General features: G+C 43.3%; 1 protein-coding gene across 1 annotated transcript in view; it reads right to left on the reverse strand.

Annotated features, from left to right (window-relative positions):
• Positions 1–17,706: 17,706 nt before the first annotated feature.
• LOC120839217 (frequenin-1) overlaps positions 17,707–25,351 on the reverse strand; it is a gene marked incomplete at its 5' end in the record, with an annotated part of 43,104 nt that continues 35,459 nt past the window's right edge. Inside the window, 2 exons of the mRNA XM_040209471.3 lie at positions 17,707–17,968; positions 23,895–23,969. Coding sequence (XP_040065405.3) covers positions 17,876–17,968; positions 23,895–23,969 — 168 coding nt within the window. The remainder of the gene's footprint in view (positions 17,969–23,894; positions 23,970–25,351) is intronic.

Raw genomic sequence — 25,351 nt, forward strand, 5'->3', positions numbered from 1 at the left:
AAAAAAGAACACACACATACTTGTTTTAACGTGATATAATAATAAAAACCTCGAACGTTTTTAAAGAGAGACCAACATGGCAAACTGGAGCCCGGTATTAACTGCGCCATCGGTTGACGAGGCATATGAAAGCTTCCTTGAAACTTTTTCGATGCTTATAATCGGGTTTTTAAATACAAAATCCATATAGCTCCCAAGAAGTGTAGAAAACCATGGGTAACATCAGATATATTAAAATGATCTAGAAAAAATATGTTCTTTAGATGAGATTTATGCGCACTAAAGATCTAACTGTTTTATCAAGTTTTCTTTTTTTTTTTTATTAAGGTATCCAGTGAGCTACGACGAGCAAAAAGAACGTACTATAACTCGTTGTTTCAAAATGAGACCGGAACGGACATTTTGTGGAAAATTTGAACTCGGTGCTGCATGAAGGCCGTAAAGTGGAAATAAATTGCTGAACTTACTGTTGATGGTGAAATTAAGAAAGGCAAAGCGCTTGCCAACGTGTTTAATGAGTATTTTGTTGATTTATTAAATGATGTTCCCTATGTTGAAGCTTCAGGGTATGCTAAAGGTATTCCAGGCAGCCAATTTTTGTTTCAACTGATAAGGAGGATATCATTTCAATTTTTAAGTGTTTGAAAAACAGTTAAAGTGTTTACATGGATGACATACAAATAAAGTCAGTTTCATGTGTCATTGAGTCTGTGGCTTCTAATTCAGCCCGTATATTTAACCTCCCACTTGTGGGATACGAGGGTACAAGACGAGGGGGCTGAGGGCACGTGACAGGCGGTCGGCGGAAGAGTCATGAGTTGGCGCCAGACAGTGCGTGCTGCCCGAGGCTGGGGCCGGGCAGGAACGATGGAGCCGGTCCGGATGGTCTGGCCCGTGGCGATCCCAGGAGCGGTCCACCAGCGAGGTTTGGAGCAGCACCGGTGGGAACGGCGAGTCCTGGCCATGCCGGCCTGGGCTATGACGATCCCGGAGTAGTTCCACAGCGAGACTCGGGCAAAGATGGCCCGGGACAGCTAGCCTACGCAGCGCTGGCGTGGGAAGGACGATCCGCAGGCCTGGACACGGACTCCGACTGCGAGCTCTGAACTACAGATGGCAACCAGGGTCGACGATGCTAGATTTCATTGAGCTTATGTTGGCAGTTCTGTTATAGTTAGATAGCATAAAACGAACTGAATTATTTTGAACCATTTCAAGTGAACCTATTAAGTTTTCTTGGTAAGGATCCCACACAGATGAAGCATATTCAAGTTTTGAACAGATTAGTGTTTTATATAACAAAAGTTTTAAAGACAAAGGGTCTTTTGAAAATTACGTCGGATGTACCCAAGCATTCTGTAAGCGTTGTTAGTAACATACGAGATGTGAGCGTTCCAGGTGAGATCGGCTGTAATGTGAATACCAAGGTATTTGTAAGAAGTGACGGCATCAAGGGGACGGTGATTTAGAAAGTAGGCGGGAAAACTATTTGCTTTTCTAGATACGCGCATATATTTGCATTTATTAACGTTTAGGTCCATATACCATGCTTTGCACCATTCAGAGATGGCATTAAGGTCCGACTGAAGATTAGTTATATCGTCGTCACAAGTTATTTCACGAAAAACCACGCAGTCATCGGCAAACAAGAGAATGTTAGAAGAAACGCAAGAAGGTAGATTGTTTATGTAGATAAGGAAAAGGAGAGGATACCATAAAGCGGGTGATAGAAATGACCGCGGTCATTACAGGCCTGTCTCAATAATGCCAATTTTTCAAAAACACTGGAAAAAAATAATTTATAAATGACCCCATAGTTTTTGTGAAAAACACTTCATTCTTACTCCCCACCAATATGGGTTTCTGAAAGGATGTTCGACCAAGTTTGCCCTGCTCGCTCATAAAAAGATAACATTCTTAACAATAATGAAGATAAGCTCCTTACATTAGGAATCTTTATAGAGTTTTCAAAGGCTTTTGATCGTTTAAATCACCAGACCTTGCTACAAAGACGTCAGCTTTATGACATAAGGGGAATTGCCCTAAAAATATTTGAGATCTACTTGATATTCCGTCATCAACGTCTCAGTATATAAAAATACCGCTCTGGCTCTGGAAAACGAAATGCCGGCGTTCCACAAGGCAGTATTTTAAAACCCCTTCTTTCGAATATCTCTATAAATGACATAAACATTGATAGTAAACCAAGCATGATAATTTATGCAGATGACACCTCCACATTCTTTTCAGGGTCCGACATTTCTGAAATTATAGAAACAGGCAATTTAAATTTATTCCTCTAAAAACTTAATGTTTGGATGCACAACGTTTAATTCGTTAATTATAAACAGTAATAAAACAAAGGCTGTTGTTAGGTCGAAAAGAGTAAAGGTTATCGATAATCAAGCTCTCACGTTAGGGTCATTTCGTATTGAAATTGTATCAAATGTCATGACGCTTGGTGGGTGCATGCGTACTCACCAGTGAGTACATGCGGTGGGACGAAACAGCGAATATGATAGCTAGACAATTATCAGAGGTGGTGGGCATAATTTATAAGTCTAAAAGAACATTTCCCCCTCTGTGCAAGGAGTTCTTTATAACTCTTTGCTTTATGCCACTTTTAATTACTGTTTTTTATACGGGGTAACACAACGGTTACAAATAAAAATTGTCTTCATGTATTACAGAAAAAAATTAATTCGTATTCTAACCAATCAAAGATGTCATATGTCAGCCACACGGCACATCTCTTCGAAAAATAAGGTATTGTCAAGATCACAAATTTCTGAGTATAAACTTGTCCTTGAACGCGAAACCGCATTAAAGAACCCAGATAGCACTTCCCTTTCTCTTTCCTTTTTACAGTCAAAGAGTAATTCAAATGCCATGCGTCATGCCGGTGCCTGGACTCTCCCGCGTTCCAGGACAGACTACGGAAACCAGACTCTCAAATTCCAGCTCCCCAAAGTATGGTATCACTGGGTATCAAACTTGAGAATCTGTCTAACAATTTCATACTCTTTGCCTCCCCAAGGTAATTTTTAATAGATTGATTATGTGCACTAAATATCGTTCTTTTATTGCTGTTTTTGTTTCTTTATTGCTGTAAATAAGTTTCGCTGCTGTTGCATGCTGGGCGAGGAGGGGGCTGTGTCAAGCAGTTTTTGTACTGCCTTTTTCTCCTCCTTCCCTCTCTTCTTGCGTAAAGATAAATCAATAAACTTGAATTTGAATCTGAACTACGGCCACTATGAATGGGGTGTTCGAGTACCGCTAGTCGTTGAGGCAGAAAGCCGCCAGTAACATATACCTGGCGAAATTCTTTCTTTTTCCTTTTTTTTTACTTTAAAGGAAGATAATGCGGATTCTGAATTACCCATATCCAAGGATCCATCGAAATTTTAGAGCGCACCTCTTAGGCGCCCGTTTCCGGCTTGAGCAACGTCGGCGTCGCCATCGGCGTCGGCGTAACCGCCCGGTGCATTGAGGGTAAATTTCCCCGCTATATTTAGCGGAAAATTTTCCCCACTAAATTAAGAGGAAAATTTTCTCCGCTGTATTTAGCGGGCAAATTCCCCCTCTAAATTTAGCGGAAAAATTTCCCTGCTAAATTTAGCTGCAAAAAGTTATCTGCTAAATTCAGCGAAAACAATTTCGTAATAAATTAAGCGAGAAAATTTCCCCGCTAAATTTAGCGAAAGAAATTCCCCGCGACATTTAGCAGAAACATTTCCCCTCCAAATTTAGCGAGAAAAAATACCCTCTAAATTTAGCAGAAAAATTTTCCTGCTAAATTTAGCGGAAAAACTTCCCTGCGAAATTTAGGTGAAAATTTTCCCCGCTAAATTTAGCGGACAATTTTCTTCTAAATGGGAGGTGAGCAGGAGGGGCATAGCCTCCTCTCCGTACCTTCCCCTCCGCCTCAAGAGCTGCGTTCTAATTCGGTGTTACAGGGGATTGTAAACGTCTTTCATTTTTTTTCTTCAAAAATTCGAGGATGTTTTTGTTGTTGTTTTAATATCTGGAACAAAAATGGCACAGTTTTGACTTTTTCAACATTCAAAAAAAAACTTCCGGGTGCATTGCAAAAAAAACAAAACAAAAAAAAAAACACTTACAATATTTGAGCGCTAACTTTTTCTCTCTTTTTTTTTTTTGTTAAAAATGAGCAAAGCATGAAATACTCTCTACGAGACGTTTCAGACTAATCACTTCATTTTAAATTGTGGTAAAAAACAATATCGCCGAAAAATGTCTAAACACGAAAGAGTTGCGCAAGAGGCCAAGTTCGTCATTTTTCTTCCTCGAATTATTATCTTAAATAACCTATATCTAACAACTTCAAGTATACCAGTTGACGTGCTTTACGCAAAACAATATTTACGTAGTAGAAAATTTTGTTATTTATTTCTGTGGCCATCAAATATATGCGCAATCGTAGTTCCACCTCCTCTCAGTTAAGTGTTGATTTCTGTGTTTTTTTTTTTCTAAAAACAAGAGTGTTTTTTTTATAATGCAATTAAATGCAAAGGTGCAAGCGAGCTGGACAAGAATGACGAAATGAATCCCTGGAGAAGGGGAATAAGAGGGACAAAGGACAAACATAAATCTCCAAACACAGCTAGGTGACTGGTACGCGACCGAAAAAATCCGCCTGGTCCGGGTATCGAACCCGGGACCTCTCCATTACAAGTGGAGCGCTCTACCAACTGAGCTAACCAGGGGTTAGACGTCAGTAGAGCAAACGAGTTTTAACAGCTGCCACCAGTCTAACATTTGTTCTAAAGTAGGGTTTCTTTTTCTATCTAAAGTAGGGTTTAGCTACCTTTTAAAAATATACTTGAAAACAAAAAAGAGGCTTGGCGCCCCTACAACCATATCTGAAAAATCCTAAATACATAACATTTATAGGGTCAGCCTTAGGGTGTCTGCAACATGTAGCTTTGACGCCGCCACACCGTTACGTGACATCGTAACGTCCCGTGAAATTATGACGTCACGTGAAACAGTGATGATGTAACGGAATTATGGGTCACGTAATATCGCCACCGCCAAAACGCAGGCAACTTTTTTTTGCCATCTTTCTTTTAGATACAAAAAATATCCTAAAAACCAGTTTTTGTGGCGAAATAGAGTTCATTTGGAATGCAAACTTTAAGAAGTAAAATTTGAAACTCGTCATTACCCAAATAAAAAGAGAGAGAGAAAAAAAAGACTGTCCATACATTTGCGCATTAATCGTTTGACGCAGTATAGTATCTAATAGTGCATAGGGCACGATCACTAAGGCAATCCACCTCTTTATCGTGCTTTTCAGAAAGGAAGCGGGAAGCGCCATCTGCCTGGACATCTGGGAACCTTGTCGCAAACTTTCCGACACGGCCGCCCAGGGGTCGCCACGTCACCAGGAGCCTTTGCGAAGAGCCTTAATTTAAGAGAGGGAGCGACTCAAACCACCGAGGGTGTTCGAAATCTAATGGCGGACACCGTCTAACTTCTTTTCTGTGGAGATTCGTCACTAGTGCGCATGCGTTGCTCGGAAAGGAGAAACGCGGTTGGAAAAGCCGAGGCGCTCGCAGACGTTCGACGCTGTGTCGTCCTTTTCCCAGTTCGCGTTGCAAACGCGGTCCATAAGTCACGTGTCCGCACTCGGGCAGTTGGAATCACTCTGAGACGCAGGCACACTAACTCACTGAAGCAGACGTCGTTTAAAACTATTGTCATTTGTAAGTTCCATTGGAAATTAATCATTTTAATATGCCGAAAAACAGTTGAGGTACAGCATAGGTTATCTCGTATTCAAAAGTAATTCCGTTCAATTATAATTAACTTGTTAGGCCAGACGCTCTTACGTAAGTGTTTTTGGTAATACTTTCCGCCAAAGAAATCAGCAATCCATCGCCTCGAACGCACATTTATTCGGTAAATAACATATCCAGAAGGATTAGAAGAACGGGGGCTTCGTTTCACTGCATACATAACAGATACCTTTGCTCGGCGTTGCCAAAGATTTGTGACAATAAAAGTAGACTAAAAATTTTCTTGGGACATGAAGCAACGAAGAAATCACATAGAAGTTGTCACCATAAAGCAGCTCATCACCACTTAAGACGGAGGCTTGGGCGAATTGGCTATTCGTGTCTTTTAGGTAGCAGCGCGCAAGATTACTGCCACACTCAAAACACACGCACACCGGTATGAAGGAACCCCTATCGCCGCGCTCCACACGGCGTGAGAGCTTCCTTTTTGCCGGTGTGCGTGTGTTCTGAGCGTGTGAGCGATCTTGGGCGCTGTCACCTAAAACGCATAACTCGTCACATCAACAATTCACCGAAATTGTAAAATAACGCCGTATGCTACCTAGTAATTGACTTACTCGTAAAACCTCTTCAAGACGTGATTTACTTACATATGATATTTCACTGCCCATGGAGGACCTACGTGAGCCACGTGATGAATTGCGCAAGTATCGAGTCGCTTGTCCCTTGCACATCCGACAACTTATATTCATGACTGACAACTTAAAAAACCCAGAGACGTGGCTAATTATTTCGACGCTCCTTGCTTAATTGGCGATTTTATGGGCGAACGGACCTTTTCCGAGAAGCGTTCTGCGCACGCGCGAGCGCCCGATGCCAAGTGGTGGAAGCCGGGACGAAAAATCGAGGAAATTCGGAAGGAGGCTGTATATCAGCGAGTAGAACACGTAACTGCAGCATATATATAATTGTGTTGCACAAAAAAAGAACATCGACGGAAAGGAAAACACGACATTTGGGTGGACGCCACGGATGCCCCTCTTTAAAGTCGCGTTGGGCAGGCGCCGCTGCTCAGAGAGCGAAGAAACTGGTAGCGAGGCTCCCATTGTCGATTGGTAGCGCAGGTAGGTCGCTTCCTCGATTTTTAGTTCGGGCAGCCACCGCCTGGTGCCGTCGGTATGTGGAAAAGGTCCATTACGTGATCTTATTGACACAAGAGAGGTCAGATGTTTGGTACTTGGCACGCCCTGTGGTTCTCTTGAGCTGTCAATGACTATACAGTACATGTCATTTTTATACGGGCAGAAACTCGGGGAGAGCAGGGTACGAGAGAGCGCGAGAGGGTCAAAACGCCGAGCTCTGGTTGGAATTATTAGTGGGCAGACTTAAAGCCGCTGCCTTTGTCTCCACTGCGTTCTTGGAACGCGTTCGAATGGGAACGCCAAACGCCGGACTGCGGCCTTCCGCGTTCTAACGCGTTTGAACAGTGAAGTAAAGACAGAAGCTGCCTTTGTCTCCACTACATCATCGAACGCGTTATAGCGCAGAACGCGCGCGTTTCATTGGCTGGCGAGCAGGAACTCGATATCTGTGACAAATCAACATCTGTGTGCGCTGCGCTACGCTTCGTTTACTACGCTCGGCGTCGGAGTATAACTGAGCCTTAACGGAGCCTTTAGAACGCCGGCGTCCGGTGTTTTGGCGTTCGGACGGAAAAAAAGGCAGCTCTATACTTCGTTTCACGTCAAGCCAAGGCGCAACCGGCGCTACTTGCTGATGAGAACGATCAGACAGCGTCACAATCGCACCTTCTTCGTGTTCGTCATGTTTTTGTGTACGTGTTATATGATCACAGGACCCATATCATGTACGGGGAAGGCACGGTTACTTGCGCTTTTACGCTGTTTGATTGGCCCCATTAGCTGGTAACGTCTGCTGCGTCTGGGCATTGAGTATGGAGGACACTTTCTGTACGAAGAACAGTGCATACAAATTGCTTTTCTTTAATCGGCAGCACAATTTTCACTCGCCATTCCTTTTGTTTTTTTTTGAAGCCTTACTATTACCCTGTTTCATACTCAGTGTGCAACGCTGTCAAAGCTTTTGGCGCGAGCATGGAGCTTGATTTCGTTGATCATTTGCACGCGTTTTTGCGCAAACAAAACCATAGATGAAGCCACGCGCTCGCGCCAGTAGCTTTGACAGCGTTTCACGCTAAGTGTGAAACGGAGTATAGACGCATAACTCGTCAGACGGGCATTTTAAAGGCTTTTAGAACAAGCTCCTTTATAAAATTGGCGAAGCAGCGCACGCCGTAGGGTACGTGCGCACTCAAGATCGCGAGCTGACTGGCTTATTTTATAACGGAGCTTATAAAAGGAGCTTTAGAACGCCGTCTGACAGGGGTATTAGACAGTTTTACTGATAACTCTGAGCATTCTCACTTGATATGTATTAAAGCAGACTTACGTTTAACGGGCGTTGATAGGCTTTAAAGGGATGCTGAACCGAAATTTTGGGTGAAAATTCTTGGTCGCAATGGCATACATAGCATGTCCTTTACTTCTAAATGACGTTGTTTTCAGCGAGAAGGCGTATAAAATTGAATAAACACGAAAAATACAATTTTACGCGACCCCTGGTGAGCGTCGTGGAAAGCTCGCTTCGTGACGTGCGCATTCTCATTCGCCTCAAAAGACAGACCGAGCCAAGCCAAGCCAGACGCTAAGCCGGGTGGCGTTTGTTGTTGTTAGTACCACGCGGGCTCTGACCGCATGGTACTAGTGCCAGCTGCTTTGAGAACAGCCGCCGAGCTTAGAATCAAGGCGAGCGCCAAAGAACGAGGAGAATGCGCGGAGGCACCAGGGGCGCTGGGGGCGCCGAGAATACGCACGTCAGTTCCGGTACGCCTGCTCTAAGAAGGACTCACTCGCGCCGGCGGCTTCCGGCTGAGGATTCGCTTTTAATTCAAAGAAATACAATAATTCGGGCCCCATCCGTCTGATGGAATATCGTTTTTAGGTACAGTACCATCTCGTGAAGCCCGCTCGGGCAATAATTATGAGATTTCAAATATCGGTTCAGCATCCCTTTAAGGTGAGGAGACTGCTCACGAAATTAGGGCGAGCTCAAGAAGCGGTAGGCACCCTAAAGGCGGGAAAGCATCTAAACGAGTTTAAGGTTCGGTATAATTTGATGAAAGATATGCCTTCAGTAAACCAAACGCTAGCATGAGAAAGAAACGCACGCAGTACAATATGAATAGGTCAGTTAGAATTGATCTTAGTTATGCGTAATGTATCCAACTCTGGAGAGGTTCTAAAGCAGTATTCTCAAGAAGGAGAAATACGGGCGCTCGCATCGCTCGGCGAAAACGTCCGGTTTTTGCGATTCGGCGCTATGACGTCAGCTGCATGGCGGAGGGATGAAGGGATGCTCGAGCGGCATAAACCGTCCTGGCTTGGCGGCGGATCAGTTTGTTTTCAATAATAGTTTGTCCTTAAACTGTTTCGTGTCAAATGTTGAGCTCGCTATATTCGTCCGCGGTAGTGTCAAAAGGGGGACACCGCTCAAATGAACTGCAAACGCTGACATCCCTCCCCTGGGCACTTCGTCGTAGTGAACGACGAAGCTGAGGAAGAAATTGCGAATTCTGTCGACGTCACGACTCTGGGACTGCAAACGTTTAGACACCGTAAGAAAAAAACAGCGGGGCCATCAAGTGTCTTCACTGGAGGAGTGGAAATCCCCTCCCCCCCCGGCCCTCCTGACAAACAAGCCAGGATTCTGCGCACGTTTCTGTACTTCGTCGACGAAGCGGGCGTGGAAAAATATATAAACTCACCTTCCCCTTATACCGTGTGCCCAAGCTTAGTAGTCACCGGCACACTCCCCTCCCACCTACCCGTTAAAAGCAGTTTATTAAACTTTTCAACTACTACTACTCCGTGTGTATACCGCTTAACGCTCCAACAGAGAGCGATCAGCGACGACTGGTACAACGTCTAAATACGCCGCCGCTCTTTTCTTTTGGACCAAATATTTTGAGGACTAAATTGGGGAAGAATCTGGAGTTTGCGAAATCCCCCCCCCCCCCCCCCCATCCCATAAAAATATTTTGATTTCTCATTTTTTTATCTCCAATTTGTTTTTGCTCACTATCATATAAACTGATACATAAGAAATATTCGTGACACGTATGACCTGAATTATTAATAGTAGTAGTAGCAGCATTTGTTGAAACGTTACCGAAATACAATTGGCCCTGATTATTGTCCGAATATAGGAAACACTTTATTTCTTTCGAGTCTTGTTTTCAAAAACAATTTAGGAACAGAGAAAAAAATAAGCCGTGGCTGTAATATTCACGTTTTGCAGTGACGCAGTTCGCTGAAACCGCTCTAAATAAGCAGCGAAGTGCATATAATGAAAAATGTGCATTTTACTTGAATCATTCACTTCTGCATCGGCCCAATGAACTGGCAGCATTGATAAATAAAAAAATGAAGGGCGTTTACAAATCTCTGTAATCCGATACTAGAGCGCAGCTCTTGAGGAGGAGGAGCGAAAGGTACGGAGGGGAAGGTATACCTCTCCTCCTTCTCCCACCCTCCTCCTCCCTTCTTTCCTCTGCATCTTCCTCCCCTCCTCCTTCTTTTCGCCTCCTCTCCTCCTCCCGCTAAATTTAGCGGGGAAATTGACGTCACGTGATCTCAACACCAATTCAGTTTCCCCACTATGTTTAGCGGGGAAAATGGCGTCATACACTTTGTGTCATGTCACCCATGAAAAAATTCAAATTTCCGCTAGATTTTTCAAGAAAATTAATGTCACATGACCTCAACACCAATTCGATTCCCGCTAAATTTAGCGGGGCGGTTGCGCCGACCCCGACACCGACGGTAACGCCACTCAACGCCGAAACAGGCGCCTAAAAGCTGCGCTTTAACATAAACAGCATAAAGACGAAAAAAAAATCAAACGTAATTTTTTAACGTATAGAGTGACCCAAACATTTCACAGCCAGCCACGGTGAGCGAATATGGGTCAGAGTGCGAGAGAAACAGGTGCGAAAAGGAGAAACCTACCGGAACGGTGCGACGAGTTTGTCCCTTCTTTGTCTCAGCTTTCACATGATGGCGTTGTCCGGGGCTGTGTAAAAATGTTTACTTTTTCTTTCTTCGTTTCATGAAAACTCACCTCGTTGGCAACCGTGTATGAGTTTATACCGACCTGCGTACGAGTTAGACGAAGTACAACTATCGTCATGCCGCGACTTTGAAAATGTCATGATTGTACGGAAAATTTCTCTTCTTAGGTAGTTTATATGTACACTTGAAGAAAACAAAAATTGATTTACGTACATGCGAAGCCAGCATCGTTGCTGTACCTATGCAACGCGTTTAGTGTTGTGTGTGTATGTCAGTGTGTGTGTGTGGGAGGGGGGGGGGGGAGGGACCTTGTCCTGATTTTCTTAGCCTGCAATAGACTACAATAACAATAAAAATCATTCTCCCCCTCCCCCCTCTCTCGGGCTTCCGTCGTTTAAAAGCTCACATTGAGCAGCTAAATATAGCCATCCGCCACACAACATGCACAAAAACCCGCCATGAATAAAAGACAAAACACGAAGGGGTGGTTTTACCGCTGCTTTATTATACAATTTCACACGAAACAAATCAGGGGGCACAATAATAATCACAAGTCGATAACACTAGTCGTAAAGTTGGACTCACTTCGCTACTCATAGTAGAAGAGCATTGTACATTCCACGAAACTTTCTCCTTTTGGGCAAGTCGATATTTTTTTGGTGATAATTTTACTTAGTGTTTGACTTTATTTTATCTACAGGTTAGCATATATATGTACATATCAATATAAAAAAAAAAAAAAAAAAAACATTTCATTAACGCTTATGTGAATCTCCGACCCCGATTGTTTCGAGTCCATGTACCGTATTCGGTGAATTGAATCATTCAAAAATAAAATAACAACATCTTTTAGTACATAGTCTTCAATTTAAATAAAAGCAACTTTTTAAGAAGGCCCTTTCAACAGTTTATACACAGGTCAGACTCAGGGCGGACATAGCTGACAGATAATTCAAAAGAAGCAATCATCACGAACGCTCGTGTACTGCGGCGATATGTCTGAAGTTGTAGTTATCTTGTACTGCAACCTGGACACTACATCATTGTCAACTCGTTGGTGGACATACCCGAGTTAAAGTCTACACATTATAAACACGCGCTATCCTTTGTATATCACGGAGTTGGGTCAACTTTATTGTTCTGTTACAAGCCCACGCTACTACACAGCGAACGAAAACTACTAATAATGATATGTCGAGGGCGTGAGACAATTTCGCGATAACCTTCTTTTTTTGGGGGGATTTTTTCTTTATTGGGGGAATGTTTGAGTTATAACAGTGCTTAATGGTCAGTTGTGAAACATGATAACACCTTTGCTTCAATGCTGGGCGTCACCCGTCACAACTCTGAGTTATGACAACAAATTTGAGTTACCCAATCTGCTACTTGAGTTATCAATTTATGGAAATCTTCCACTGTGAATTGCATTCATGCACTAATTTTGAAGAAAACTGTACTCATGAGTTTTTGCCTACGCTTTCCAAGACGGAGACCGATACCTCAATTTATCTATTGAAGTTATCCTTCACTCAAAAAAAAGCCCGTGCGTCCGCTTTCCCGCACAACACTTGGGGAGCCAATCAGCGCAACTTACGGAGACAGCTCAGCAAATGACGATGCCGAAACATATGTTTAGACCAAAAAACGCTGTCTGAGTTGTGACATTAAGCAATGCAAGCGTGACGTTTTGCATTGCTTAATGTCGCAACTCAGACTGCGTTTTTTGGTCTAAACATATGTTTCGGCATCGTCATTTGCTGAGCTGCCTCCGTAAGTTGCGGTGGTGATTGGCTCTCCAAGTGTTGTGGGGGAAAGCGGACGCACGGGCTTTTTTTAGAGTGTTGCTAATCTTTCCGGGTTATTCAAGTAAAACGAGAAAAATGTTATGGTCTCATTGCGTTTCAAAAGTTTTGTTTACGTTACCTACACTTTCTCGTAAACATCATGCCAAAATGTTTTTTGATATGCGAAATAGTGTGTATAATACAAAACGGTACAACCTATCCACTTTTTTGTTTGTGCCCAGAAGCAGACGTGACCTGGCTTTGGTGTACAAAGGAGCGTATCGCGTGTGTTTACGAAGTGTGTGTGTCTGTATATGTTTTGTTTTGATTTGTTTTGTTTCCACTCATGACCGGTAAGGGCAACCTTATTACCGTTCAGGTAAAATGAAACTGACTCTCCGATTGTGTCTATATCACAACACGCGAAGAGAAAAGAAAAAAAGAAAAACAAGAGTACACTTTTAAGAACGGACACCGCAACCCGATGGAGCTATCTAAACACTGAAGTGACCCAATCACATGTCTGTAAGTCACCAAACGTACGTCGTTAAAGGTGCACTTTGCCTCGGGATGTGAAAAATGTCGACATTTCCATTCAAACAGATTTCGAAATCGGAACCACGCGTGCATTCTCAAAAGGTTGTCTACAAGGGGTCATTCAAGTTCGTAAATCACTAAAAACTAAAGTGAAAAATAAAATGCTGGAATGGGGCTTTTCAACAACTGTCCGATAAACGTGTTTTTCTGCGAACGTCCTCAAATGCAACAACTCTGACCAACTCTGACCAACGCGTCGAACGAGCTGAGAGGCCCACTCCTGAGCATTCTCGAACATTTCAAAGAAACGGAAAACACGTCAATGTCCAAATAACGGCCATCAATCCTTGGTAACGTCCTTGAAAGCGTTTCAGTGCACAAGCGAACATGAAGTGTCGCTTTTTTGAACACTCTTAGGTACATACAGAGGTATTGAGTCGATTTCCATCTCAGCCTCTCCTACTACATCCCTTATTTGTTTAAATCTTTTTAACGTTTTTCGGGTTCGCTTGTAGATGCGTGCTTTTTTGAATAGAAAAAGAAATGTCACAAAGTTGACGATCTATACTTCGCTCTCGAAATGGTGTCTCATTTGTGCTTTTTTACGAGTCACGACATTCGCCCGCTTTTTGACTTAATGCATGCTCGCATCAGACGCCATCTGTAACTTCATTTCTTTGTGTCTATTTCACTGTTGACTCGGGAGGGTATACACGATCGAGTAGCAACATGACGACCTTTTCCTGCTCTCGCTAGAGTATAATGGATACGCACCACTCTTCAAACAACAAACGTTGTTGTTTTTCTTTCTTGCTACAGCAATGGTCCATGGGGAAGGAAGCTTAGCAACACTTCAAGAACAACGTGAATGCATTTCTTTCTATCTTCAAACAAAAAAAAAAATCGAAAATTACGAGACAACAAAGAAATTTTATATGACGTCGTAACGATATGCATTTTTTCATGCTTATTTGGTATGGCGTGACAACAGCAGGACGACCCGCGGTGATTCCTACACGGGCGGCAGACGATGCAACGTGGTGCACTTCAGTTTAAGGTGTCTGTACGAAGTGTATTATTTTAGGCAGCAATTTATAGAGTCAATATAGGTTGTCACTTTTCTTCTCCGCAGCGCTCGTGTCCTTCAAATAATTCATGACGACACCGCCTGTACTGCTGTCTGATAATCGTCGGCACCGGCGCTATCTAGTGAGGACACCTAGAGTTCGTGGTTTTTTTTTAGGATAATTAGGAAGCTGCGTGTATTTACTTCTCGCGTCAATACCTTGTTGTGACGCACGCTTCATTCCAATGTCGACGACTGAAACGAGATAAATAATCTAAGCGTGTCTGCCGCCAACGGTTAACTTCGGTAGGGGGGGACGCCGCCGTCGAGCATTGTTGCAAAAACAGGGCGCCCGTCTGGTACCATACATAAGACGATGTATATAACTAGGGTCTCTGGCAGCTTAGGAAACACAGGGTGGGGCGAGTCCTGAGCATCTAATTATCGCACAGCGGCCAATGAGAGTGTGCCATTAGTCAATAAGAACGTCTAAGAGCGAATCGCTAGGTAAGAAGCGTGAACATATCACACCTATACGTTTCTTGAGACGTCAGTGACTACGGTATGCTTCTTCAGTCTGTACAGAGAACGAAAACGGCTAAAGTCACTGACTCGGTTCTAGGACGAAACCCTGCCATTGCGATTGGGAGCAACGTGGCCTAGCGAACGCTTGGAATGTACTACTATACTACAGGGCCGGCCGAATGAACCGCTGGTACTTTCGATTGACCGCTTTTTTTATTTTTATTGTGCGATTGTTTTGGTTTATACTTTCCATGTATATGTCTTTTTCTTCTTAAAAGTACCAATCGTCAACGTTATCCGACGCTTTTTTCTTGACAAATGTTAAGTACATATGCGTCTAGACAGTTTAATGCATCAACAGTTTGACTACTCTCCCTAACCCCCACCCCTCCCTCTACTCACAAAAAAATATATATATAAAAAATAACACTTTTAACTACAATCCGGCATAAACTTACAACATGACAGGTCGAGAAGCGAATTTAAGTGGGGGATGCGTCAAGAAAAAAGATCACCGATTCATCCAGCCGCCCATGTATAGGTTGCGACTGCGTCATGGTTGATATCTGCAACGTGAGTCTAGAGGGAAACGTCTATCCCTACACGGTGCGGGGGGCCAGACGTCGACGCGGCTTTCATTAGCTCGCGCACTACAATCCGGCGGGATCTAGACACCTAGCGCGCTACACGACTCCGATCGCTCAAGCCCGGCCTCTTCTAAACCTAGAGAAGATTGTCTTGGTGTGGTGTGCATCGGGGTTCCGCACGGAAGGAGAGACCTGCAACATTTTTCCTCAACGTAATGTGTCTTTGAACTCGTTCATTCACGTTCGAAACAAGGCATCGTATTTACGCAGGACGTTTGGGTTTGTAAATCATGCGAGCGACCATAAGAATCCGGTCGGGGCAATGCCAACAGCAAACGCGCGGAGAAAAACAAAACAGAAAAAAAGTATGCCAACGAGCAGGGAATGCGTGGAATCATCTGCAGTCGTTCCTGGAAACAAGGTAGAAGGTTTGTCGACACTGAGTGCACGAAGCAATCAGTATCTAGGAGGCAACGATCCATTCGGACATCCATTCCACCCAGGAGCGAAGCTAAGTGGGGAAGGAAAATGTGACGCCGTACGGGCTGCGACAATCACGGAAGGACCGTAAATTCGATCCTCGCCGTCCATTACAGCGTTTCGTCTTAGCAGAGCCGGCGACGAATTAAACGCGTGGAAACAAGTCCTGTCAATTAGTTAACCAGTGTTATCGCGTCTTCAACTGCAACCGCAATAGCAAACGAAAAAAGGAAAACCCGGTGAAGCGACCAGATCGAAATTTGTTTCGCCGGGGTCAGCACGGCAACAGCGGAGCTGCGTTTGGCTGCTCAAAGCGGAAAAACAAAATACAACGAAATAATTTAGAAAAAAAAAAAGTACGCTGGTGCATTTGACATTTCTTTGTGCCCGAAATGACTTCCCGAACGGAACGCAAACCTGCCGTTACTTCTGAGAGAGTTTGGACGGCATCGACGTTGGAAGCAAGTAGTTTTTTTTTTTTCATTATTATTATTATTTTTTATTGTTTGAATTTGGATTTTTTTTTTCTTTTTCTAGCAAACGTTACAATCATTGAAAGTCGACTCAGTTTAGAAATTGGATGATGCCAGACTCGCTGCTGAGAAAAAATAAAAATAAAAAAATTTAAAAAAAACTTGAGCGTTTTATTTTAAATTTTTTATTTTATTTGAAATATTTATCCATCAGCGCAGTATTGTAATTTTCTTTTTACATTTTCTGTACAATATTTGTTTTTTCCTTAATTAGAATCTGTAAAAGGTTATAGTTTACCTAAGTTCCGACGTCATGGTTGGGACGAATAATTTTGTACAAGTCATTAACACAACTTTTGCATTAATACGAACTGTAGTAACAAAGAAGACGCAATGTGGTGAATTTAACAACTATAAGCAGCCTGTGTTAATTAGAGAGATTCATATTGTAACAGCGCTAGTGGACACGAACCAGGCGAGAAACGGCACAAAACATTCACTTCGATTGTGTCCGGGCACGATGTTTCAGTGTGAATACGTACCAACATGCCCCGTTATCAATTCTGTTAAAAGTAGACAAACTTCGGAGCAAGCGATCGAGCTGGGTACGAGCCATTGGAAGATCGAAAATTATTGATGTCTAGAACACTTGGGGAAAACAAAAACTCCCTGTGATTTTATTCGGAGATGCTTAGTTTACTCACAACAATCAAAGTAATTCTAATCTACTGTAATTTATCAAATTAAGCTCACGTATTCTAAGAAAGTAGTAATTGCCATTCCTCACCTCTCAGGATTTTTTTTTTCTTTTTTCAAGAAATGTGTGATATGGGCGCTTTTGAACACTGATGTCATTAACGAAAACTTTTCAAAAGATTCCACCCCCCCCCCCCCCAAAAAAAAAAAAAAAAAATTACATTATAAAAATTAAAAAAAGTTTGATTTGTCAAAAAAAAAAAAATCTAGCGTCGTTGTTTGCTGCTTACTTGTTTCCCACTAGACATCTGCCGCTGCGGTCAATGCCAAAGAGGTCCAATATGACTTTCTTTTTCAAACCCAAGCTTCCATAATGTGCAATTAAAACAAAATATATAAACAAAAATTAAGTCGGGTTTAAACTTGTTGCCTTATTTCGAACGCATATGTGTTCTTTGTTTCCCCAACGCGTGAACCGAAAATTACAAACATATCAGTCCAATCAAACTCCCCTAATCAGTTCAATCAGTCCATTCAAACTCCGCGACCGTCCCCGATGCACATAAAAACCGAGGATGGGGAAATAATTTATGAAATGTCCTCCAACGTTTTTTTTTTGTTTTTTTTTTTTTGTTTTTTCTCGTGGTGTGGGTTGTTTTTGTCGCGTCGTCCGCCGTTTACCGTCCACTCTTGGAAACCAGCCAGTCGCCCCCGCCGCCCGTCTTGCATTGTAGTCTTGTCGTTCCTTCGACCTGACCTTCAAATCTTCTTGGTTATTTTGTTCTGACAGAATGGGATCTCGATGCAATCTACGTTCAAGCCGAGTACAGAGACAGGGCCTGCACAATTTTGGGGTCCTGCTTCGAGCCTTCCTTGAACTCGTCCAATGTCAGCTGGTTGTCGTGGTTCTGCGAAAGAAAAACGCAACGAGAAAGTCAAGGAAAGAGAGAAAGGAAAATTTGTTATCATTGGTTCGGCAGCAAGCATCGTTACAGGCGCTGTCAGTTGGACGAGGTGACCACCACCTCTTCTACCAGCCCTTGTAAACAACTACCCAAAGCGCCGATTTTTTTTTTTTTTTTAACGCGCTTGTTTTTTGCGGTATTTATTTTGGGGAGCGTGCAAAAAAGGTGGCGATTCTTGTAAAGCTGAAAGAAAGCTTTAATTTGATTAAGAATAATAAGTCGGCTAAAGTTGTAACATGGTCGATTGATTTCCTCATTTTTTTCTTGTGTAGAACGAACGGCCCGGCTTATCGCTTTCGTGCCTGGGGAACACAAAAGTTTGAGTAACCTTGATTTGTGTTTCGATCAATCTTGAGTTTGTAGTTCGGCTTCAACCTAAGAATTTCGTCTGATAGTTTGAAATTTTTCCTCAAAAACCCACTATTATTTACAGTTCGCGCCTTCCTTGTTTACGCACTGCATCTTCTCCGGCATCATCTTCCAACTCACTGACTCCGCTCGATCCTCCCCAAGGCGGGGAAAATGCATGCGTGTCTGCTTTTCTCCTTCAATTGAGCAGTCAACCTTGGCTAGGTGACGGGGACGCAACTTAGCCAAATATTATCTCAAATTCATTTTTTGCACTGCACTAATTGTTTTGTATTCAAAGTAAAAAGGAGTTATAGACTGTCCTTCCCTTTGTTTTAACCACCCTTTCTATGAGGACCGTAAGTTCGTCTGCTACTTGCGGAGGGGTTGCAGTGACGTCAGAACGCCCCGAGCTCTGATTGGCTCTGATGGGAAAGATAGTGGGTAGACCTCAACGACGTAGCTGCCTCGAGGTCTACCCACAATCCTTCCAATCGGAGCCAATCAGAGTTGGGCGTTCTGACGTTACCGCAATCCCTTCACAAGTAGCAGACGAACTTACGGTCCTCATATCCTCCTCTTGACTTGTTCTAACCTTTGAAAATCCTTTGTCCCATTATCGTCCTCGCCGAACGCCAGGTCAGGGAGTAAGTCTGCCGTTTGTGTGTGGTGCTTGTTGTGTTGTCCTAGCATCTTTTGATGCACAGTAACGTGTTCTGGTGGTGTTTTTTTTTTCCATGCATATAACGCATGCCGCGTCAAGCTTCCGGTATTTTCACCTGTATTTCTTCGTTTATGAAACCCACGTCGTAACCTCAGCTGATAACGCACTGCCTTTAGAGTTGTCTTATTATTGGGAAATATTCTTCCTAATTTTCTTCTTTGGCTTTCCATTTACATCTGGGCAAGGGAGGAAGCTAAGAGATTTTGCTAACTTCCAGGTAAGCGAGTCTGTGCATCGGCATTTTTATTTCCGGCTCTGCTTCAATTTTTAGGCCGGTTTGAATTTTTTTTTTTCAAATAAGTGATGAACAAAAAGCATAAAACCTTAAAAAAAGTATTTTATAGTTTTTGGAGTGTCAGTAAACGTTCTACCAAGAGAGTTAGCATATTTAGCGCAGAGACATGACTTCTTTGAATCCCGGACAAAAGCTCACCGGACAAAAGCTTACCGGACAGAATCTCACCAGACAAAAGCTCACCGGACAAAAGCTCAACCATTTTTTCATAGGCCCGGACAAAAGCTTACCAGGAGAAAATTTCACGTTTGTCTTAAAGGACACATGCAAAGGAAAAAAACATTTTTTTTAAACGGCTTAGATGGAAAAAGGACGCCATAAAACGATTTTACAACGAAGAAAAAATTTTTTTAGAGCTATATTTACGGCGCAAAACGAATTTGTAGTTGGCGCCCGCGGGCACCGCGGAAAAGTGGTCTGTATTTATCACGTGACTGGTCTTTATTTATCACGTGGTGCTTGTGCTCTTTCGGAAGCTTCCTATGGCCTCTAAAAGTAACTTATTCATCTTTGTTTGAAGTATAACAAAAAACCAAGACAAATAAGTAACTTTTAGAGCCCAAAGGAAACTCCTGAAAAAGCGCAAGCAGACGTGATAGACCTGTGCGCCGGTCAGACGACGGCGGCGGCGCCCCGAAGCAGACGAACTTGTGCGGCGGCGGCGACGGCGGCGTGGAGAAACGCGTTGAAGCGGCGTTCGCACAACGCTCAGCGTGCGGCGGCGACGCAGCGCGGCAGCGCGCGGGCCTACCACGTGACCAGCGGCGGCTCCCGCGAGCGCCAACTACAAATTCGTATAGCGCCGTAAATATAGCTCTAAAAATTTTGTTTCTTCGTTGTAAAATCGTTTTATGACATCCTTTTTCCATCTAAGCTGTCTAAAAAAAATTTTTTTTTCCTTTGCATGTGTCCTTTAACACGTGTGCGGACAACTTAGGTGCGCGCATGCGACACAAAAATGCAACGATAAATTAAATCTGACAGGCGGGTGGTTTCTTGCTTACAGTAGAAACAAGTTTGTTTATCGATTGATTAGAAGCGAATGCAGTCCCCACTAGCTCCAGCAGTCTTGGTAGATCTGGGTGTACCTGTAATCTCTCATAAATATTTTTCACGCAATTCTGCAGGCGCAGAGTGGTTTTTTGCATCCACTTCTTTGGGGGTTCACCTCTGGCTTGTGTCAATGCCGTGGCAACGACCGCTTAGTGGTCATTCAGTCAGCATCCAGACGCTTGGATGGGCGCGGCCGACAAACTTCTGGAACCCGGCATTTCATCCTTCGCAGGTGTATGTCCGGTCTTTATCTCGAAGAGTGGCGTCGTACATATTCCACCGTTCCGGGGAAAACTCCGGTCGTCGTCAGCACACAGTCAGGCAAAGGGAAAAATTCGCTCTAGGTGCCGCCGCAGAAGAAGCAGAAGCATAACGGAATGGGCCGTTGACATACGTACAATCAAAGGAGTCCAAAAGGTCGCCAATGTCACCAATAGACTTTTACCTGATGTAGGTTAGTCCTTCGGGCACAAGCTGTGATGGAAGGAACGCCAGCCTATCCAAAATCCCGCACAGCTTTCTAAATTGGTCATCTGTCCAAAAGGCCACATTCCCGTTCCTTGAAAATATTTTTAAAACTTCACAACTCAATGGTTTGTATATTTCAGTTTTGGTTCAGTTTCCTTTTCACAACGCCCTGAAATAATCCTTGATTCCAAATACATTTACGACGCTCAATGACGTAATGAATTTAATTTTCCGAGCCATTCATGCACTTGAAATATTAACCTGAACCCAAAGAAAACCCTTGCATTAGTAATGAAGAGACATTGTGCCTATCCTTTATCTGAGCGTTAAGTGTGACATAAAGCACAATGAAAAAGCGAGGTCGACAAAGGGTGACTTCGCTTCTTCGGTCATTCTTCGGGTTCAAAAACTTCGGTTCATGAAGTTTCTTGGCCCTGGCACAAGGGTGCTCCGGCATACCTTGAGTCAAGCAAGCCTGATCTTATCAGCTCCACTCAATTTTAGTGATCTAAATTTTGGTCCCAAATCGTTACTTCTCTGCCTGTTATGGCTTATCTGTCGACATCTTTGAATGGGATGGGATGCCAGTTCTCCTAAAAATGGTACAATGTTCATCGCGTCTGCACTTCCGCATCGCAGCCCGTGTTTCGCCAGGGGTAGCAAAAAAATGAGGTGAGCTTTTGTCCGGGTCTGTGACAAAACGGGTGACCTTTTTTCCGGTGAGCTTTTGTCCGGTGGGCTATTGGATAGACCTCCACCTCGCGTCAAATGAAATTAAATTCCTTAACGAAACCAGAGATACGACCATGAGATTACCGGGATGTTGTTTTTTTTACTTCAAATGTTTCTGTGAAATATTTATGGCGGCAGATTTCGATCGCGGCTTTTGGTGCGTATTTGTTGTCGATTACAACATGTGGAATTATGACGGGACAGGTAATTGCATAAGTAAATAATAAAAACAAGTATATTGGCATAACGTTTTTATTCGTGTGGAAGAGTTGGGTAGACATTACGCTATTTGAATGTACAAGACGTATGCCAAGACAAGACGTAACGTCATGTTTACCTAAATTTACCTTCAAACGTGTTCCTTATGACACATGAGCCTATCTGAAGCGGCTTAGGCAGTTTTAGATAGCGCATTGTTTACTCCACTCGTGTATAGTTTTCAGCGCGCTAAACCCTCGATCATGCACATACATAATTGTCACTAATGTACGCAGCAACACGACGCTCAGCAACAACATGCTGCTCAAAATGTTCTTCGAATATATTTGTGACATCCTGCAGGATTGCGTCGTGAATTAAACTACTTGACACTGCCGTTTATTTATATTAGCCGCCCGTGAATATAGAAAAGTCCCTAAAACTAACCACGCAAACGTTCTCATAAATTACGCGTGGCCGACTTTGATATTTATTTTTAGATAGATTTTCCGGGTACAGATATATCAGCCCAGACCACGGCTATCGAAAATGCGACTTAATACCCCAACATTCATACCTAGGATGTCGTGGCGCTATGCGTCTTGTTCATCGAAAGCAACATTCGTATTCTAGAAACCACGCACTGCAACGCTTTACACTTTGCCCGACATATGTCACTAGCGCACCCAGTAGCGGTCGCTTGGACACCCATTATCGTTCTTCCAAGCTGCGTGCCAACAATATAAATCTACCGCAGCATGACGCAGAAACAGGCGGCTACTAATCTGGACACTCTCCCCCGCAGCACTATGGCAAATTCATTTGAATACGACTGCGTGGTATTTCACTGTCCTATCTGCTTTCCGTCGGACTTAATTGCCACGGTAAAATACAACAGGTCCGTAAGCCTAAAATAAAAAAATTAATAAACCGTTGCTGCCAATACCCGGTTCGGAACACACGGAGTGATGGGAAGGTACCAATGACTTCTGAACCTAGATCATATCAGGGAAATAGACCATCTCGCGTTCCCATGTCTCACTTTCTGGTTCATGATTCCTTCAAAATTACATACATTTTTGGAGATACGAGAACCGCGCATTCCACACCGAAATTATAAACTACACACGTCGCCGATCACTGATCCTCTGTTCCCATGTGCGCTAGCCGTTGGGAAGCACAACAAAACTTTCGGAACTTACCGTTATCTGAATTAAACGTTGTAAGCGATTTACGGAGATTTCCAACGCGTAAATGTTGTCTAAAGGAGCCCGCAAACACATGAAGATGAATGGTGTCTGCTACCGGGAACGAGATGGGCCTCTATTTTTTCTTATTGAAAATTTCCGGAAATCGCTTATTACTTTTGCATTAGACTACAACATGCTCTGAAACTGGCAGCTTTGTACAGAGACTGAGCATTTGGTGACGACTGGTTGATCTTCGCGGTAAGAAAAACACGTTTTTTTTTGTTGTTTTTTTTATCTCGTGCACAGCCCGGCGAAATGAATGTCCACAGCACACCGAACATTCTCAACGTGACAGTTCGTTTCTTTTTTTACGCGGAATTTGTTTACGTGTTGGATTTATGCGAGAAACGTTATGCTCGAGTATAACACAAAAGATACAGAAGTATATTTAGTCACAATTATTATACCGGCGAGATTTAAGGACCGACGCAGCGGGAATCGCACTCCGGATTGTGGGAAGCGCAACCTGTCGCCTTTGCTGAGCTCAACGAGGAGGATCTGAACGGAAATGTAAGCAGCTGGACTGAGTTTGACTCAAGAGAGCCTGTATTTGGAAAGGTGACCAACGGCGGCCGCAGCTGTCTGCCGAAAAACGATAACGTAACTCTCCACGTGACTTGACAACTTCGTGGGTTTTCAATAAATTTAATATTATCTCGATCGTTTTGACAAACCCGAGGAGTACATGAGTATGTCGTGCGTATAACGCAACCGAAAACAACCAAATTACTTCTTAACCAACCATAACAAAATGTGATTGAGACAAATATTTTTTTTCTTTGTTGCACGTTCAAGCCCCACCTTGTCCAGCTGTTCGAAGATCTTGTCCACCCTCTCCCTCGGGGACTCCTCGGCGTTGTCCTTCGCTTGGTTTCCCTGGGAAGGCAACGGAAACAGTTGGTTAAATGAAGTATCAAAACAAGAAAAATTCTTTGTTGACCGACATGTAAGGCGTAATTTGTTTTGTTACCTTAGTTTGGTAACGCCTACGTTACTTAATTAATCCAATCTTTCTTTTTGTGTGTATCCAAGGTCTGACTGACTGCTCTCTGAATCTCTTTTTCTTTTTTTTCTTTTTTAATGTCCATTTTCGGTGACTCTTTTTGGTGATGCGCGAAGCAGAAACCCGAAGGCCAGTTGCGAGTTTATTTCTAAAGTCAAACTCCCACTCTCGTTCATCATACAAAAGTCACGGTTATGATAATAATGAAATTAACAAAAAGGTGCAAGCGAGCTGCATCTTTGCATCAATTACATTATCATCATAGCCTTAAAAATGCGGGCCGTCCACCCTTGTTGGTGTAAGACTGATGGCTGCTGATAAATCCCATTTGCTCTACTGACGTTTAACTCTCGATTAGCTCAGCTGGCAGAGCGCTCCACTGGAAATGGAGAGGTCCCTGGTTCGATACCAGGACCAGGCGGATTTTTTTCAGTCACGCACCAGTCACCTAGCTGTGCTTGGAGATTTGTGTTTGTCCTTTGTCGCCCTTGTTTCCCTACTCCAGGAATTATTATTGTCAAAAGACACGTCATTGCTGCAGACGTAATAACAAAATTACCTCCAGACACTCCTCAAACATGTTCGAAGGCTTTCCCCGTACGTAAACTTCGACCATGTATGCAGGCTTATCTTGTACGACAAATGTGATAGGAGCATCCAGCAACGACAGAACACGCTTTAGAAAGTGTCTCTGCAGACTCTCTTTTTGTAGGATGATTTAGAAGTGTAACCGCAGCATAATAGTTCCCACCGTTAAGTCCAAACGCGTTAGAACTTGTTGCTCGAGCACTAAGCACTGCCTCGACCGCTCGCACACGAAAATCCTTTCAAAGATTTGCTCGCCGCGGGATGCCTCCATGGCAACCGAAGCGAGCGCACGGAGCGCCCAAAATCGTTTCGGTAAACGAGCCCCGACTTAAAAATGGTCCGAGTCTATTCTGCCCCCGAACTCGAAGGAAGAAAAACAGCAAAGAAAAAGACTGCAGGAAAGCTCGGTGGTGCAAGCGCTTTTGTGAGCTTTACCGGCGAGAGCGAACATCTACGCCCAGAAAGTGCGGATGCGATTCGGCGATTCAGGAATTACTTCGAAATGAGTCCAAAAATTAGTTTCCTAAATAAGCGTGGACTGCCTACAACGAGTTAAAACTGTTATTAGGAGAAATTCAGGAGCTGAAGAAGTGGAATAAATACATATTGTTAAACTTTGGATCGGAACAAAATTATTTTAGGAATCTTTATTCTTCTTTCTTTTGAA

Source organism: Ixodes scapularis, unplaced genomic scaffold, assembly GCF_016920785.2.
Source record: "Ixodes scapularis isolate PalLabHiFi unplaced genomic scaffold, ASM1692078v2 PGA_scaffold3__209_contigs__length_174095766, whole genome shotgun sequence".
Lineage (NCBI taxonomy): Eukaryota > Metazoa > Arthropoda > Arachnida > Ixodida > Ixodidae > Ixodes > Ixodes scapularis.